Source organism: Aspergillus saccharolyticus (genome assembly GCF_003184585.1).
Source record: "Aspergillus saccharolyticus JOP 1030-1 unplaced genomic scaffold BP01scaffold_51, whole genome shotgun sequence".
NCBI classification, from domain to species: Eukaryota; Fungi; Ascomycota; class Eurotiomycetes; order Eurotiales; family Aspergillaceae; genus Aspergillus; species Aspergillus saccharolyticus.
Window position 1 is genome coordinate 1 of NW_020290661.1, and position 15018 is coordinate 15018.

Here is a 15018-nt window from a genome sequence, read left to right on the forward strand (position 1 = left end):
TAACGTAAACAACGGTTAGGCGAGCCACACGGTCAGGCGAGCCATCTGGTAATACTATACATGAGATACTATTTTGAACATAATATATGTCAACTACCAAGGTCTAGAAGAATTAGATTTATCTTATATAAGTTTTAAATAGTATAAAGATTCTGTACATACTCTCCAAAAACCCTTATATATATATTCAATAACTTTTTATAATACAATACCTGTAATTTATTTGTATTACAGAATTCTCTGATCTAACTATGTGAATAAAAATTCTAAAAATCTGAAAAAAGTAGAGAATATGTATTTATATATATATAATATACCTACAAAGTCAGACTTTCTTAGAAGTAGTATTGGTGGATATATAAGAGAATTAAATAGATATCTTTTATATGGGATAATAGGATGGCTCGCCTGACCGTGTGGCTCGCCTAACCGTTGTTTACGTTAGTTAAGATCTGAAGTGACTAAGCAGCAAAGAGGAGCAGGCAGTGATCCGTAATTAGGTGTGTGAAGGATTGCTCCGGTTGATGACCAGACGGGATGGTTGGCTCCTAAAGGGAAACAGTTAGACTGTGCAAGGTTTGTGTGCTGGCTAGAAGATTAGGTGGAAGAGATAGAGTGCGCGCAAGACATAAATACTTTAATTTAGGAACTTACCAGGATTTGCCTAACCTTCCACATGGGTTTTAAAGGCATGAGTGATACTCTCTACGGCAATATATGAACTTGAAGTACAATTGATATGTGAAGGCTATGCTCCAAATCGATTTTGGTGGGCTGCACTTGCTGAATAGTTGATACATATACCACCGCCCGCCGTACTCTTTATTGTGTTGTGGATAGATGCAGTACAGTATGTACAGAGTCAAAGCTACAGCTAGATGGTTAATTAAGTAACTTAGAGTCTGAGCAAGGCAAGAAAGTTATAATTACCAACCGAATACCGTAACATGAAGATACTTGGAAACCGATCTGTAGCCCAATTCTTCGACCCGCGCCACTGCCTTCAGCAGTTCAGACAAGCAGAACTTGAAACCTTCACTCATGGAACCCGGAAGTTTAAACGCTCCACAGTCATGGCAAAGGATGTGTTGCCGCCCTGTCACCGTTGGGAAGTGGATGTATCTGTTCTTGCTGACCTAGCCGGGACTACACATGGACTCAGGATACTACGGAGTGAGATTGTACTGTGTCTCCGTACTGTGTACTCCGTACTTTGCAGTTGGGTTGTTCCCTATCACGATCGTGGGTACTCTTCGCCCGAAGCCAAGAAGTCGCCTGTCCCAGTCCGTAGACGAGGGGGGGCCCACTCGTGTGCTTGACTCGACAAGATTTCAATCCTGAATGACTTCGATCATAGGGATTTGTCGCGTCATTTTGCAGGCTTACATCTTCCTTTATGTTGCCGCTGACGGCTGCCATTCTGCCGACTACAGTCACTCAGTTAGAATATCATCTCTTGAGTTTATAAAGTGCGGAGAAAAGTGGACAAGGCGAACGGTTGCTAAAGTCAAGACAACCTACCAAGGCCCAAGGGCATGCCCCCCCCGGAGCCCCAGCTCGCGGCTGGGTGAGGGATAAAAATGAGGAATATTATGCTAAGTTTTTGATTGATTGTCTGTATGTAACTTCGTACTGACGGGAGTACTCCTACTATTCATATTCCAGACACTGCTGACAGTCGTTACCTGGGCCGATACTTGCCATTCAAGGCTTGAGTACTGGGGCTCGTTCGCCGTTGACAGATCCATCGCGACGGTCTGGTACCACTAGCAGGGTGATTAGACCTAGTCATTGGTTGGAGAAAACACGGCACCGTTGGTTCTCGGAAATTTACATTTGGTCAATCGAGTAGGAGGAACCGAGCAAGGCGGCAACTTTAAAAAACACACAAACAAGGGATCACAGTAACATCCATGATGACAGCCTCAAAGCCTGAGTCGGAGAATTATTTGGACCTATCTCTGGGAAGGGACAGGGTCTGTTTCCAAACCTCCGCTTGATTAGGTTGGAAGTTACAGAAACCCTATTTTATCAGCACACTACTCCGTAACTAGCTCAACTCAACTGACAGCTACAGTCAATAGGTAATCGGAACCTGCACCTGCAATTTTACCTACAGCAGAAAATGTTGATTTCGTTTCGGCCGAGGCTTTAGGAGACTAGTCGACCTGACGCCGTCGTTGTTACGCATTCACCCCCATTATTGCCCATATTCGCTCTTTGGTTGGAGCGCCTTAGACCATTTCCACCTCCCGGTTTAGGATGATGGCGTTCTCCACAGGGAGAATCCATGTCCTCTGGTTATCTAAAAATTATTATTATTGTCATAATGATGATTATTGCGATTATTATTATTTATTATTGTTACTTTGCTTGTATTGTTATTCTCCTTCCTCTTCCTACTCTGTATTTCTGGTGGTTCTTGTTATTATGACAACATTCTGGTTATCTCATTGCAGGTTCTCACCCTTCTCATTTCCAACTTGTCGCGTATCTAATTGTACAGTGCTATTTTCTCAATCAATCATTAGTTTGGTTGTTTTGAAACTCGACTCTACCGGTAATCTTTCACTCACATCTGAGTTCATGGAAGTCACCCTTTCATTCTGTTCCGCACCACCATATGTGCATTCATGTAAGAAACCTGGCCTTAGGGTCTGGTAACAAGATTTCCGACAATTTAACACCAAGCCTTTGTGGCTTGGTTTGTTCATAACTTATATCCATTTGCCTTCAAAGTTACAATCCTGCTTCTCTTGAGTCATCTTCTGATTATGATATTCATCTAGAAGTAAGCCAGTACCAGTTGATCGTAGTTTCAGGGAGCAAGGATCGGTGGGAACTCTGTAACTACTGTGAAATGCTAACTGACCGCCTTGCCTTCCTTTCCAGCTCAAGTAAAATGGTGGGTAAACACACGAGCGAACAGTCCTGAGATGTTGCACTTATGCGCCACAGTTGTGGTTGTGGTTGAAATGTTTCCTGTTCCACCAAACAATCATCTCACAAGTCATTGAGGTCCGAGACCGAGGTTAGACTCGAACATTTCTGGCCAGGTTTGACTGACCGCTACGAAAGCCTTCCGTTGCAGTATAGCATATAAGAGTGGACCCGTTGTTCATCTGGCCATTTCTCGTTTCGTGCTTTACTTTAATTATCTATTCTTGACCCGGTGGTTTAACTGCTATTCAACCCTGCGCAATAATCGAGGGATAATCGGGTGGCGGCAAGTACATTGACTACTACGCGTCTTTGGTCTCTGGATGGCATGCCCTTCTAGAAGTCATGGATGAGAAAACCTCCCCCCCCCACCTCCCGAAACATGCTTGATAGAGGGTTGAGATCGAATGGTCTGAGATCAAAATTAACTCAAGTGAAATTGTAATGAAGTCATTGAAGCTGCCTATTTTATTATCAACTAGTGAGTTACAGGGCTGTTGTTACTGTTAACTAAACCGTATGAATGGTTTCTATGTACCCAGAGTTACTGGAGTACGGAGTAGTAGCTTGCAGGGAAATGATAAATAACATCATTGGACTAAATACGAGTGAATCAAACTACTAGGGACCTAGGTACTGTATATGATACCTAATCAATAGCAATAGTTAATCCATGCCTACCTGATCCTTAATGTGCTTCATTTAATAAACCGCTTCCCGAAAAAAAAAAAACAAGGGAAAAAAAAAGAAAAAACAGCCCCCCTCCCCTCCCCTCACCACTGGGCCCTGGTCTCGCCTCTTCATTTTTAGTCTCTGTCTTTTAATCTCCATAGTACTACCTATTACCGACTACCTTAGTAGTATTAGCTACCACCACCACCACCTTAACTACTAGTATTGTTGAGCTTTTCATTTGCTGTTTGTTCCATCAGCTGTCAATACCGATGATCTCTTTTCTTATGCATTTCCAGGTGTTTCCACTGTTGTGTCTGGCCCTTTTCCCTCTCCTCTTGTCTGTCACTTCTGATCTCCACGATTGTACCCAATGACTATCATCTTCAACCTCTGTTTCCATTTCTTTCCTGTCGCTTGTATATCCTGCGCCTAGCCAGTACCTACCCACAACCATCTGCATCTAACTTTTCTAGCTGCCAGTTGGCACAGTCTAGCAATTTTCCTCAACGTCAGTCGATATATCAATTCACAGTCTATTCCCCTAAGTTCATGTTCCTGGCCTGCTCTTGTTGCCCTGCGCCATCACTCTTCTGAGGGTTTCTCGTGAACTGGCTTCTATATACCAGCTCAATTTCCCCATATTCCTGAAACCACCAGTGGTGCCACGAGCACTTGCTCTTCCGTGAAGATTCCTGGCTTCTGTGAACCATCGCTATCGTCGACTGTCAGAACGAAACACAGACGCTCTTAGCTTGGTTGCGTCTACCTCGTCCAGGATCGATCTTCTACAGTCGCTGATTTCGCGAACTGCGTCCGTCGACCCGTGGACTGCCTTTCAATAACCAGCTCCTGTTGTTCCATTCCTCGTCGGTTTCAACTGCTCCTAAAACATAATAGCCGCAGGTTCTTTGTCAAAGAGCAGCAATCTTCCGGTGTGAATCGCGCATATGATTGCGTTACAAAACCAGGCAATCTTACCTCCCGCCAAAGTGGATATCTCACTGCTACTGAAACCCCAAGATGAAGAAGAGACCGCATCGGTGACTAGCGCGCCAGCCTACGCGGCTAACACAATGACACAGGCTTCATTGGCCTCTCCTATGCCCATGGCTACGCCACCTTCTATTCATACAGCAACGGTTGTACCGCCACATCACAAGGCCCCTGCCACAGTCCCTGTCAAGCGCCTCCAACCTGCTCACACGGCGGAGTCTCCTGCGAAGAAGCAGTCAAAATGGTCTCCAGAGGAAGACGCTCTCATCATTGAACTGCGAGGGAGCGGCATGAAATGGGAGGATATTAGCAAGCGCCTTCCTGGGCGAAGCGCAATCAGTTGCCGTCTTCACTATCAAAATTACCTGGAGCGCAGGAGTGAATGGGATGAGGACAAGAAGAATAAGCTAGCACGATTATATGAAAGGTACGCTGGTACTGGCTCGAATGCTCTTGGGGTTCCACCAACGTTACTTGATTTCAATTAAGGGTGGCTAACTTGAATGCAGGTTCAAGGCGGAGATGTGGTCAAAGGTCGCAGAGGAAATGGCGATCCCATGGCGCGCAGCGGAAGCTATGCATTGGCAACTGGGAGAGCAGGAAATGGCTCGTCGTGCAGGTGTCGTTCCCTTCTCGCTATCAAGCACTGCGATTGATCCACCGGCGCCCAGAGCGCGCAGAGCCAGTACGTCTTTGTCTCGACCAAGGAAAGGATCGACTTCACGTTCGATACACCATCCCCCGCAGCTTCCGTCTGTTGAGGAACTCACTGCCGGGGTACCTGCATTCGCGCCGCCTCCACCTTTTCTGCCGCCCCGCGAAGCGTACAGAATAAGCCGCCCGTTAGACTTGAGTGGTGGTCAAGGCGGCCCATTCGGGCCGAATCTCGGTCTTCCTCCTCGAACTCTTCCCTAGGCAGGCCGGGGAAATAGTGATGATCATGCTGTCTATTGTTTTCCACCCATCGCGTCGTTACGAGTTGCATAGCGCTGGCTGGAGGTATTGGTCGTTTTAGGGGGGTTTTATCATAGATGTTTGTCATCGATATGTGCATAGGTGGGCTTCGCATGGTCCTAGCACCACGACTGCATCGCTTGTGCATTTCTTTTTATTTGCTGGAGGTGCGACGGGGAAGGGATAAGGGTAGTTCGCCGATAGAATCGACCCGCGCTGGCTTCACTGCATGCATGGCCATGATAATGTGATACGGCGTCATCTCTGAGGCTGGACCTCGGGCAAGCTACTACACCTCTCTGCGCATCTTACATCGACTTGGAATCTGGGCGTGTCGCAATCGCCCACCAATTATCCTTTTCATATCCTGAATCAAGGACATAACCACCTGCTTCAACGATGTCCTGTTCTAATTCCGAGGCTTGGTAGAGGTGATAGTAGCGATGAAACACCTGGGGCTCGCTGTCAGCAGAAGCAATGCCTTTCATAACCCAGGGGACCATTCGGTCTTGTTGGTCGCCTTTGTCCCATCCACGACGGCTATCCTTTTGCTCTAGCGCCCAAACATAGATGAGAGCTCTTCCGCCTGGCGTAGTATCGGAGGCAGGCTTCAGTGTCCGCAATATCTCACGGATGGCACTGACTCTTCGTGCTGGGGTGGACAAGTGGTGAATCACAGCAATCGAAATGGCAAAATCAAAGACAGAATCGGGATGCGGGAGGCAGAGGATGTCGGCGACTACAGTCGAATGTGGTTGGTGAGCTTGAGCAATGCGGGCGAGGTTAACAGACCTGATGAATCATGAATCAGCTTTAGGACCTGCACGGAGTAGCGACACTCATCACGATTGACCCGTTGCCTTATTAGGAGTTATAGCTGGTCTGATCATGGCAGAGGGCAGAAAGAGGGGCGCAGAGAGCAGAGCCAACAAGATATATAAAAATACATAGATATAGCATACCGATCTGAAGCTACAATGAAGACATCCTTATTTACGCCGAGGTTTTTGCCATTGCCACACCCAACATCTAGGCCAATCGACCCAGGCCTCAGGTCAGTGAGGAATTGTTTCACAATAGGCCAAGGCTACCACGCCACGCCACAGTTAGTGACCAACATGCATTAATTAAAACAGGGTAGAGGGAGAGGAGAAGCGAAATACTTTGTAGCGGGTGGATGAAAAGTGGTGTGCGATCTGCTGGTATACCTCATGCACATTCTTCTCTTCATAGGCGTCTTCATCTTGCTGGTTGGGTACAATGGTTTTAGACGTCATCGTGGCTCTTTCTCAATATCACCTGGATATATTATAGTAATAGTGAACGAAGAGCGCGTCTTTGATCCAATAGCCAGTGTAAGGCAATACTTCAAGGAAAAGATTTCGTCCAGGCAGAAGTGTCAATTAAGTAGGCAACCGATATGTAATCAAATCAAAGCAAGAAATTTCCCGAGAAGATATGTTAAGCTAGTGCGGAGTACGTACAAACCTTAAGCCGTATCGTCATAACCGTCTCGTACTTTACAGTGATTAGGTTCAGGTTCAGGTAGGTAGGTTAGTTGTTGACCTCCCAGTTCTCTTAGTTATCGCCTTTAAGAATAGAACAATTAGGTACCTAAATAGTGACAAGTCAAGTAAACCATAGATTAAACAATCTACTCTAGTTGTAAGTAGTCAGTGACCAATCCATCAAGTAAGTCAACAAACTAAGAAAGGAGAAATTGAGTTAACTTACAATGGGAAAAAATGACCTGTTTCCAGCTCTTCCCCTCCGCCTGTTCGGTTCAGGAAGCTCGCTACAAGATCACCGCCTTCTTGATCGGTCCACCATACAAAGGAATGCATTGGCTGATAGACAAATTCTGCTGGCAGAATCAATACTCGACTATTCCTTATTAACTAGATTCAGAAGAGCACACGGACTTTTGCAAAAGGGTTTGGGGCTATTAGGGTGCAAAACTCATTGCCAGGAACTGTAGTTACGGAGTACGGAGTAGTGTAAGTTTCAATTACTCAAATTCAATACACATCGAAAATAAGCACAAAGTTCACATATTTAGCAGGCTATACCAACCACTTTCTATTCTAGGTGGAATACAGCCTGACCATTGAGGTCTTGATCTGCAGATTATATCGAGATGCTCAACAAGCATGTGAGTATCTCTAATCAACCAGCGACGCTCGTACTTCGGTTCTTCTACCCCCGAGTACAATACATGTGCAATTGCTTGCTATCATACGCAGAGAGTCCTCACCTTCAACTTTTGACCCGGAAGCAGCAGCGTCTAATACCGTCTAATCTCCCCTTCTTTCCTCTCTTCCGTCGCCCCGCCCACCCCCCTTCTCTCACCTCCGATAAGAAGAATAACTAATCATAGTTGAAATCTACTTTTGCTCTTCTCAACGTTTCATTTTTCTTGCGGTCAGATCTAACTCAATCGTCTTTCCCTCAGCAGCACCGATTGACACAAAAAGAAAGTGGAACGAACACGCCTTTCGAGCATTTCTTGCCTAGTTGTGCAAATCAAAAGTCATGGCTTTTCAATCAACTCCTATGGATTTATCCGTCGTCATCACTACGCCTGCCACAGGCTCTAGCGCCGAGCCACGCTTTTTAACGGAGCGCAGAGTCACTCCAACATGGACTGTCATGCAGCTGAAGACGAAGCTTGAGACCATGACCGGTGTTCCTCCCAGCTGCCAGCGTCTTCGTCTCAAGTCTCCCGGGCATCAGGAACAGTGGGTTGAAGGTGACGATAGCATTATCGGTGACTGGGGTTTGATGAGAGGCTCTGAATTAGAGGTATGCTGCACCTCTTCCATTCCAGTTTGCAGGATTACTTTGTAGATAGTTATGTGCTCTTTCGAAGGCGCCAATGACCAGCCATTGTCACCACAAACTCCCGCTTTCCTTTCAAACCCCACCTTTTCTCCTCACATTTCCGGTCGTTTGCGTTTCTCAAGAAATCAGTAGCTGGAACATCACAAGACCAATATGAGTCTGCTGTGTGTTCAATTGTCACTCATCCTCGTATTTTCTATTGATGCTTTAGCTCTTCTACACAGGTTCATGATACTCGTCCTCAAGCTACGCGGCCCAACTTCACCGACCTGTCGTCCGTCGAGAAGTATGTTCTGCCACCTTCCACGTACGAGGCGCTCCCCAATTCCGTTCTGGCGTGGAAAAAAATCCAGAAGCTTGGTCGCTTCGACCCCAATGCTGTGTCTCCTGGAGAAGCTATGCGCAGTCAAGTGCTGAGAGACATAAATGAAGTCGAACGCAAAGGTGAGAGCCATGGGAACAATTCAAGATTCTGCGCCTTCTTCTCGACCTAGAAATAGACCACTGATCGAAGCCTTTTCCGCTAGGTATTGCTGTTAACAAGCGAGCCATTGTCCTTCCGTCATCTCCGCCACATGTTCGACGCGGCACAATTCGCTTCGTTGGACCAGTACCGACGATACCCTTCCCTGGGATAGAGTCTGATTTATTAGAAAATGACTCTACTTTTCCAGTCTGGGTAGGAATTGAACTTGACGAGCCACTGGGTAAGAACGACGGCAGTGTGGGAGGAAAGAGCTACTTTATTTGCCCGGCCAAGACGGGTGTCTTCGTTAAACCTGAGAAAGTGGAAGTAGGAGACTGGCCGCCCTTGGGCTTGGATGATTTGGACGCTGAAATGGAGGAAATATAATCAATGGTCTTCTGGCATGACCACTATATTTCACTAGAATCTTGGCACTAACCAGTCCTAACCACAACACTCCAATAAAGCTTGTGATCGGCTTGACAGATCTCCCAGTCAGACACGCTCCCGCGCCGACGGAATAGCAGAGAAAAGTGACGAACATATATCCTTATCATCCCAGCAATAACGTGACATATTCGCTAATTCAGAAGCCAGCGTTTTGAAGAGAAAGCCAGCAGGAAATTGTGCAGATAGTCGAGGAAATTCACGAAGAAACCCTAAGAGTTGGAAGTTAAGTACGCATAGCGCGCCAGATCTCATGTCGCTTTACGTCCGGGCCCACTTTTCTGTTTGCCCCTGGGTCTACCTTTCCCAATAGTGGTGGGGCGCCCTGTCGGCGTGCTAGAGTCAGCTTCCATGATACCTGCCTTTGTCGCAGAGCCTGGAGCAGAGTCATCATTCTCAGGCAAACAGCCTTGTGTGAAAAATAACCGTGCATCCTTGTTATGCGTATTCGCGAAGCTGTAATAGTTGCCTAGGCGGTGTGTCAGGTGGATGAAACTGAACACAAAATAATTGAAATGCTACCAACCTCTGGGGACTTGGAATACACAGCCTTTGCCTGCACTGAAACGGACCCCTGACACATCTACCTGCACGCGTCCATTGCAGATGTAGAAGACCATGTGCATCCTCTTAGAGTTTTTGGGCTTCTTTACTCCTCCAGGCGGCAATTCAACAATGCCAGAACCCATGAAGGGGGAGCTGATGAGTTTAGCAAATCGCCATGACGAGTCCTTGACACTTTTCGTCTCCATTCCAGAAGGAGCATATGCGAGATCTACTTGAGCAGTCAGTCCACCGTGAATGTAACATGGTTAGGGAAAGTGTAGTGAGCACTAAACCCACCAACGATATCCGACTCTCCTGCTGTCTGAGACTCTGAATCCCACATCCTGACATAGCCATGCAAAATTCCGCCTTTCTTCTCCCATGGATCCAGGAAGGCCGCATCCTCATCAGAGTCGTCATCTCTACTTGGTTTTGCTTGAGACCTTTTCGAGGAACGGCGTTTGCTCGACTGTGGCTTCTCTGGCTCAAGTTCTTCTGTGCGGATGATCTCCTTAATGGTCGACAGTGGAAATCTTTGGCCTTCTACAGCCTCTCCGTCGCCATAAACACACCGTTCATTTCTCCAATAAGCGAGAGGTCTTACCGAGACACGGCCCGATCTGGTGTGCGTGGCAGTGCCATCCGAAGGCGCTTCACGCTTTAAAACATACAAGCTTCGACCTTTCAATGGCCCTGTGCGGTTGATATAGTTTTCCACCACTCTATCCAACTGTGCGTCACCAGATGAGTCTGACCGCCGATCAGTCTGAGCTTTCACCCTAGGTTTCTTGGTCGGTCTCTGTCCGGTTTTGTCATTAATAGTGTCGTGCTGAGGCTTCGGAGGTCTGCCAGGGCGTTTGCGCTTTTGTGTGACATCTGGTAGTGCTGTATCAGACAGGTCATTTGTGTCCGGGATTAGCATTTTCTGTCTTGCGCCATCCACATTTGTCGTCAATGATGCCTTGGGCCGGCCTTTCGCACGTGTTTTAGGAGCCACAATGAAAGGGGGTTCGGGATGTGCTTCATCCAAACTTAAAACATCTGTATGGTCTTGCATTAGGACGTTATCATCGGCATGGATACTATCCACCGCGTCATGTTCTTGTGCAATAGCATCCCTATTTTCGTTCCCACTGAGGTGAATGCTGGCCGCACTGTCAGAGTAGTCTTGATTTACGAATTGCGGGGCAGCAATTTCAGTCTTCTTGCTAACGCGCGCGCTGTGCAGGTGGCTCATAGACGGTGTCGCATTCACGGGACGATTAGTCAGAGGAGATACATCGCGCCAGGACTCGCTTCTGGAAACTCCCAGCCCTTTCCCATCGGAAGGACTTGAGGAGGGGTGGTTGCGCTGCGGACTTTGAGAAGACCGCAGACCGGGAGTTCGTCGCGGGGAGCCAGTGAGTCCGGTTTTCATAGGTGATCGTGCGATTGGGGGAGGAATATAAGAACCACGTCTGCTGTTTAAATAGTCTGCAGGACCAGGGCCAGTTCCTACATAGATATAGTGCTCATCGTCAGTATGTTGCAATGCAGGTAGGAAGATTGTAGGTCATCACCAACCCTCATCCATGGACATGCCATCTGAGCCGCTCGACGCTTCATTCGGGACGTCCAATCCGTGCTCTCTTACGGGGGAGTTTTCAGGAGAAGAGAATATGCCATCAACTTCCTCCATGCCAAATTCATCGCGTCTTCCTTCCTTCAAGGTTATACCCGTGCGCCTGTACCGCTCGCCCGCATTAGCTATTCGAGCAACCGACATGTCAAGAAATAAGGAGTCGAAGCCCAATTAGAAGAATTGAGAGCAATCGCGTCGTCAGGATGCATATTCACCTTCCGGCTTTTCCAACATTGGCGTAATCATAATCGCGGGCCTTCGCGGGCCCCCGGGGAGCCATCACTGCGGAGCTTCGGGAGCTGTATGTGGCTAGGATACGACTCTAGCAGGGTGAAGAGAATCCGCGTCGGTTGCTTCAAGATGCGAACGTCGTGCTAGTAGCAAGTCACGTAGCGCGGGAGAGCTTGAGTACCGAAGGAGGGGACAATTGTCGAAAATAACTTGCACCCTTGAGCACGATAGTCGTGCAAGCCGAAACAGTACTGATTGCTACGGTCGGGAATTCGGAATTCATGGAGGCGGCGGCGGACGTGTGACACGCGCTAGTCCTGAATTGTTCGGGACGCGTCCCAGCTTGCCAGTCGCTGAACACTAAGACCTCCGGAATAGTATATCACAACAATTCTGTTTTCCCCGCATTTCTCTATTCTTGCATTCGCATACGCTGCACTGTCCGTTAGCCAGTGCGTACTGTGTATGCTTACTTCTTCCCTCGCGGTTTATATATACATCGGCCGGAAATCTCGGCATTCAGAAGATGGAGGCAGACAATCAAAATGGCTGCGACCTATTTCAAGGGAGTTTGTCGACTTCGGCTCCCACGAGCCTTTTCGTACCGCCCAGCATAGACTACAGCAAACTGCTATCCGGTGAATCCTACTCCTACTTCTCATCATGCCCGCCCTTACTCGCTACAGCCAGCTCGACTGCGGGAGAGACCGAATCGTTCCAAGACGACTATCTCGTCCTTGGAGTCGACGAGGCTGGACGCGGTCCTGTCTTAGGCCCAATGGTTTACAGTGCCTTCTACCTGCCGCGCCGGCTTCACCATTCCCTTCTCTCGAAAGAATACAGCTTCAATGATAGCAAAGTGCTTACTCCAGGAGTACGCATGAATTTAATGCGACTGTTGTGCACTCCCAGAAATCCACTTTTTGAGCATTGCGGATGGGCAGCGAAGCTACTTTCAGCACGCGATATCTCATCAGGCATGATGCGACCTGGCGCTGGGTCTTACAATCTCAATGCTCAAGCAATGGATGCTACAGTCGAGCTCATTCGAGGCATCGTGGAGGAAAGAAGCCTGAATGTGCGGGAAGTCTATATTGACACGGTTGGAAATCCTGCGACGTACCAACAGAGGCTAGAGAAAATCTTCCCATCCTTGAAGATAACAGTGGCTAAAAAGGCTGATTCGTTGTATCCCTGTGTCAGCGCTGCAAGTGTTGTAGCCAAGGTGACAAGGGATATCTCGCTTGAGCTATGCCACGAAGAGGTTGCTAGAAGATGGAATACCCAGAATTCCTCTCAGGAGGTTACCATGCATACTTGGGGTAGCGGCTACCCTTCGGATTCCAAATGTGTCACCTGGCTTCGAACCAACATGGATCCTATTTTCGGATGGGGAAACGAATGTCGGTTCAGCTGGGGAACTGTGAAGGAGATGTTGGAATCGAAAGGAGGTTCAAAAGTTGACTGGCCGGGAGGGGGAGACATGTCACAGCTCAAGGACTTTCTTTTGACAAATGCTGGGGCCGGTACCAAATCATATTATGAATTACGAGAATGGTACGGCTCGAGGTCAACAGATATCCTTCTATGACATGGTGTGTGATACCACCGATTAGTCGCCAGTTATGATAATGACAAGCTTGATACCCCCCATCTCGATACGCACACACACACACACACACACATATATATACACCAGAAGTCAGTGCTCGTCCCTGATATAACACCAAAGAAATATGGGAATAGAGACGTTCATTGCAGCCGTGAGCAATGGATTGGAGACCACATCATATTAAGGTAATAAAGGTGAGCGGTCTGTGATCAGGCAGGTCTTCGAGGGATCCTGAACGAACCAGGCATGGTCATAGATGGGGATGGCAAACATGCCAAGATTGAAGCAAAAAGACATGCTACATAGTCGCAGTCGAGAAATAGTAATTATCCCATAAGTATTCGTAGTCGTCAACAACGCTACCCACCAGGTCAAGTAGGGGCTTGCCCTTCATTGAGCCGGTTAAAACCTGTAAGCAAGGTCTTTATCCATTAGTATACTTCGCTCACTACAATGGAGGGTTTTGAGAGACGTACTTTGTCAAGTTCTCATAGAATGCCCCACGCATGGCCCACCAACCCAAGGCCCAGCCTCTTTTCCTTAGCTCTTCACGTTCGAGCCCAGTCAGTCCTCGAAGGCCGCCGGCAACTCTTTCTCGAAAGTCAGATTTGGCAAGTTGTCGGCACAAGTATTCTAGACCGAACCCAGCCAACCAAGGTCTCCAACTGCGCCTGTCTCCGCTATATCTTTGTAAGGCTATCGCGTAAAACACTGGCCGGAGTATGTATAAAACTTCGGCTAGTTGTCCTTGTCCAGTGACGCGATGCAATAGAGCCTTGGGTGGTTTGATGTCGTCGGCGGTGAGCACTTTCGTGATCAAGAAATTTGAAACATCATTCGCATCTGGTAACGAAGGGAGGGTTAGACCAGTTCGAGGCATTGTCCAGCTTAGATCAGACGATCGTTCGCTAACGGGCGTGCGCATTCCGTTCCAGTCGCTGTCCATTTCGTCTATCGATCTGGGATCAACTTCCCTCTCGGGAAGCGGAGGGTTCACCAAGGGCCTGGACTTCGTAAGATGAAGAAGTATCAGACGACAGGTTGCTTTAATGGCTTCAATGAAGATGATGAGTCGCCAGCGGACTTTCTCCCCACGGCGACGGGCAATCATCTCCCAGAGCAGTTCTGTATACTGTACCATCTGTAGTGTGAGGGCGATTTTATGATAGAGCGGAGAGCGAGACGTCCAGTATTTAGTATATCTCGTGTGGGGAGTTGGTATCGACCGCGGAATAGTCGATGGTAATCTGGAGATAACTCGAGCAACAAGAGCATTGTGATAAAGAGACAGCAGCTGGACCCCCGAATGTACTGGACGGTTCATATAGTTAGGCGGCGATACACGAATTGCAGACAGACGTGAAGGGTAGTGAAGCGACATACCACACTCCGAACTTATTTCCGAGTCTCGATATCGCCCTAAGAAGAAACTATCAGCTTTCTCCGCCGTCGCAGAGCTTTCACAAATAGACCGGCAATTCCAACCTGGGATGATATATGTCAGGGATCTCAGCGCTGACTCTACCTGGCTTACGGAGCTAGCGTTCTTGGTTACGAATTCTTCGTACAACGGCAACCAACTAGATGGCCGTAGCAAGGCAGCAGAGACGGCGCTCTCGAGATTCCGTGTAGCATTCATCCCCTCGAAGAAGGTAACGATTTATACACAAGACGTTGCTAGAATTCAAACGA

General features: G+C 47.7%; 6 protein-coding genes across 6 annotated transcripts; 3 read left to right on the forward strand and 3 right to left on the reverse strand.

Moving 5' to 3' along the window:
* Positions 1-4319: 4319 nt before the first annotated feature.
* Positions 4320-5697, forward strand: BP01DRAFT_184609 (MYB DNA-binding domain protein). Its single transcript, XM_025570895.1, has 2 exons — positions 4320-5035; positions 5118-5697. The coding sequence occupies exons 1-2, from the start codon at positions 4563-4565 to the stop codon at positions 5521-5523; spliced, it is 879 nt and encodes a 292-aa protein (XP_025427143.1). The 5' UTR covers positions 4320-4562; the 3' UTR covers positions 5524-5697.
* Positions 5698-5790: 93 nt separating this feature from the next.
* Positions 5791-6971, reverse strand: BP01DRAFT_184613 (tRNA (carboxymethyluridine(34)-5-O)-methyltransferase). Its single transcript, XM_025570896.1, has 3 exons — positions 6726-6971; positions 6525-6649; positions 5791-6354 (listed from the first exon to the last, which is right to left on the reverse strand). The coding sequence occupies exons 1-3, from the start codon at positions 6837-6839 to the stop codon at positions 5871-5873; spliced, it is 723 nt and encodes a 240-aa protein (XP_025427144.1). The 5' UTR covers positions 6840-6971; the 3' UTR covers positions 5791-5870.
* Positions 6972-8014: 1043 nt separating this feature from the next.
* Positions 8015-9399, forward strand: BP01DRAFT_184645 (TBCB family protein). The gene is made up of 3 exons (XM_025570897.1): positions 8015-8364; positions 8628-8847; positions 8931-9399. Exons 1-3 carry the CDS (start codon positions 8095-8097, stop codon positions 9254-9256), a joined length of 816 nt encoding a protein of 271 aa, XP_025427145.1. The 5' UTR covers positions 8015-8094; the 3' UTR covers positions 9257-9399.
* A 168-nt stretch (positions 9400-9567) lies between these two features.
* Positions 9568-11763, reverse strand: BP01DRAFT_306455 (Cupin domain protein; the record flags this gene model as incomplete). The annotated part of the gene is made up of 5 exons (XM_025572238.1): positions 9568-9785; positions 9843-10094; positions 10160-11356; positions 11426-11586; positions 11699-11763. The coding sequence occupies 5 exons, from the start codon at positions 11761-11763 to the stop codon at positions 9568-9570; spliced, it is 1893 nt and encodes a 630-aa protein (XP_025427146.1).
* A 329-nt stretch (positions 11764-12092) lies between these two features.
* On the forward strand, positions 12093-13641 carry BP01DRAFT_328348 (ribonuclease H2 catalytic subunit RNH201). The gene has a single exon (XM_025572939.1). It carries the CDS (start codon positions 12241-12243, stop codon positions 13303-13305), a length of 1065 nt encoding a protein of 354 aa, XP_025427147.1. The 5' UTR covers positions 12093-12240; the 3' UTR covers positions 13306-13641.
* On the reverse strand, positions 13625-14965 carry BP01DRAFT_306471 (peroxisomal membrane protein PEX16; the record flags this gene model as incomplete). The annotated part of the gene is made up of 3 exons (XM_025572240.1): positions 13625-13748; positions 13803-14637; positions 14710-14965. The coding sequence occupies 3 exons, from the start codon at positions 14963-14965 to the stop codon at positions 13625-13627; spliced, it is 1215 nt and encodes a 404-aa protein (XP_025427148.1).
* Positions 14966-15018: the final 53 nt, after the last annotated feature.

What these genes read in the sequence shown, in the direction of transcription:
- BP01DRAFT_184609 (XM_025570895.1), top strand. Translation starts at nt 4,563, where the DNA reads ATGATTGCGTTACAAAACCAGGCAATCTTACCTCCCGCCAAAGTGGAT. An exon ending in CTAGCACGATTATATGAAAG is followed by an intron (nt 5,036 to 5,117) that starts GTACGCTGGTAC and finishes ACTTGAATGCAG; the next exon opens with GTTCAAGGCGGAGATGTGGT.
- BP01DRAFT_184613 (XM_025570896.1), bottom strand. Translation starts at nt 6,839, where the DNA reads ATGACGTCTAAAACCATTGTACCCAACCAGCAAGATGAAGACGCCTAT. An exon ending in TTTCATCCACCCGCTACAAA is followed by an intron (nt 6,650 to 6,725) that starts GTATTTCGCTTC and finishes GTGGCGTGGTAG; the next exon opens with CCTTGGCCTATTGTGAAACA. An exon ending in TTCATTGTAGCTTCAGATCG is followed by an intron (nt 6,355 to 6,524) that starts GTATGCTATATC and finishes ATGATTCATCAG; the next exon opens with GTCTGTTAACCTCGCCCGCA.
- BP01DRAFT_184645 (XM_025570897.1), top strand. Translation starts at nt 8,095, where the DNA reads ATGGCTTTTCAATCAACTCCTATGGATTTATCCGTCGTCATCACTACG. An exon ending in TGAGAGGCTCTGAATTAGAG is followed by an intron (nt 8,365 to 8,627) that starts GTATGCTGCACC and finishes TCTTCTACACAG; the next exon opens with GTTCATGATACTCGTCCTCA. An exon ending in AAATGAAGTCGAACGCAAAG is followed by an intron (nt 8,848 to 8,930) that starts GTGAGAGCCATG and finishes CTTTTCCGCTAG; the next exon opens with GTATTGCTGTTAACAAGCGA.
- BP01DRAFT_328348 (XM_025572939.1), top strand. Translation starts at nt 12,241, where the DNA reads ATGGAGGCAGACAATCAAAATGGCTGCGACCTATTTCAAGGGAGTTTG.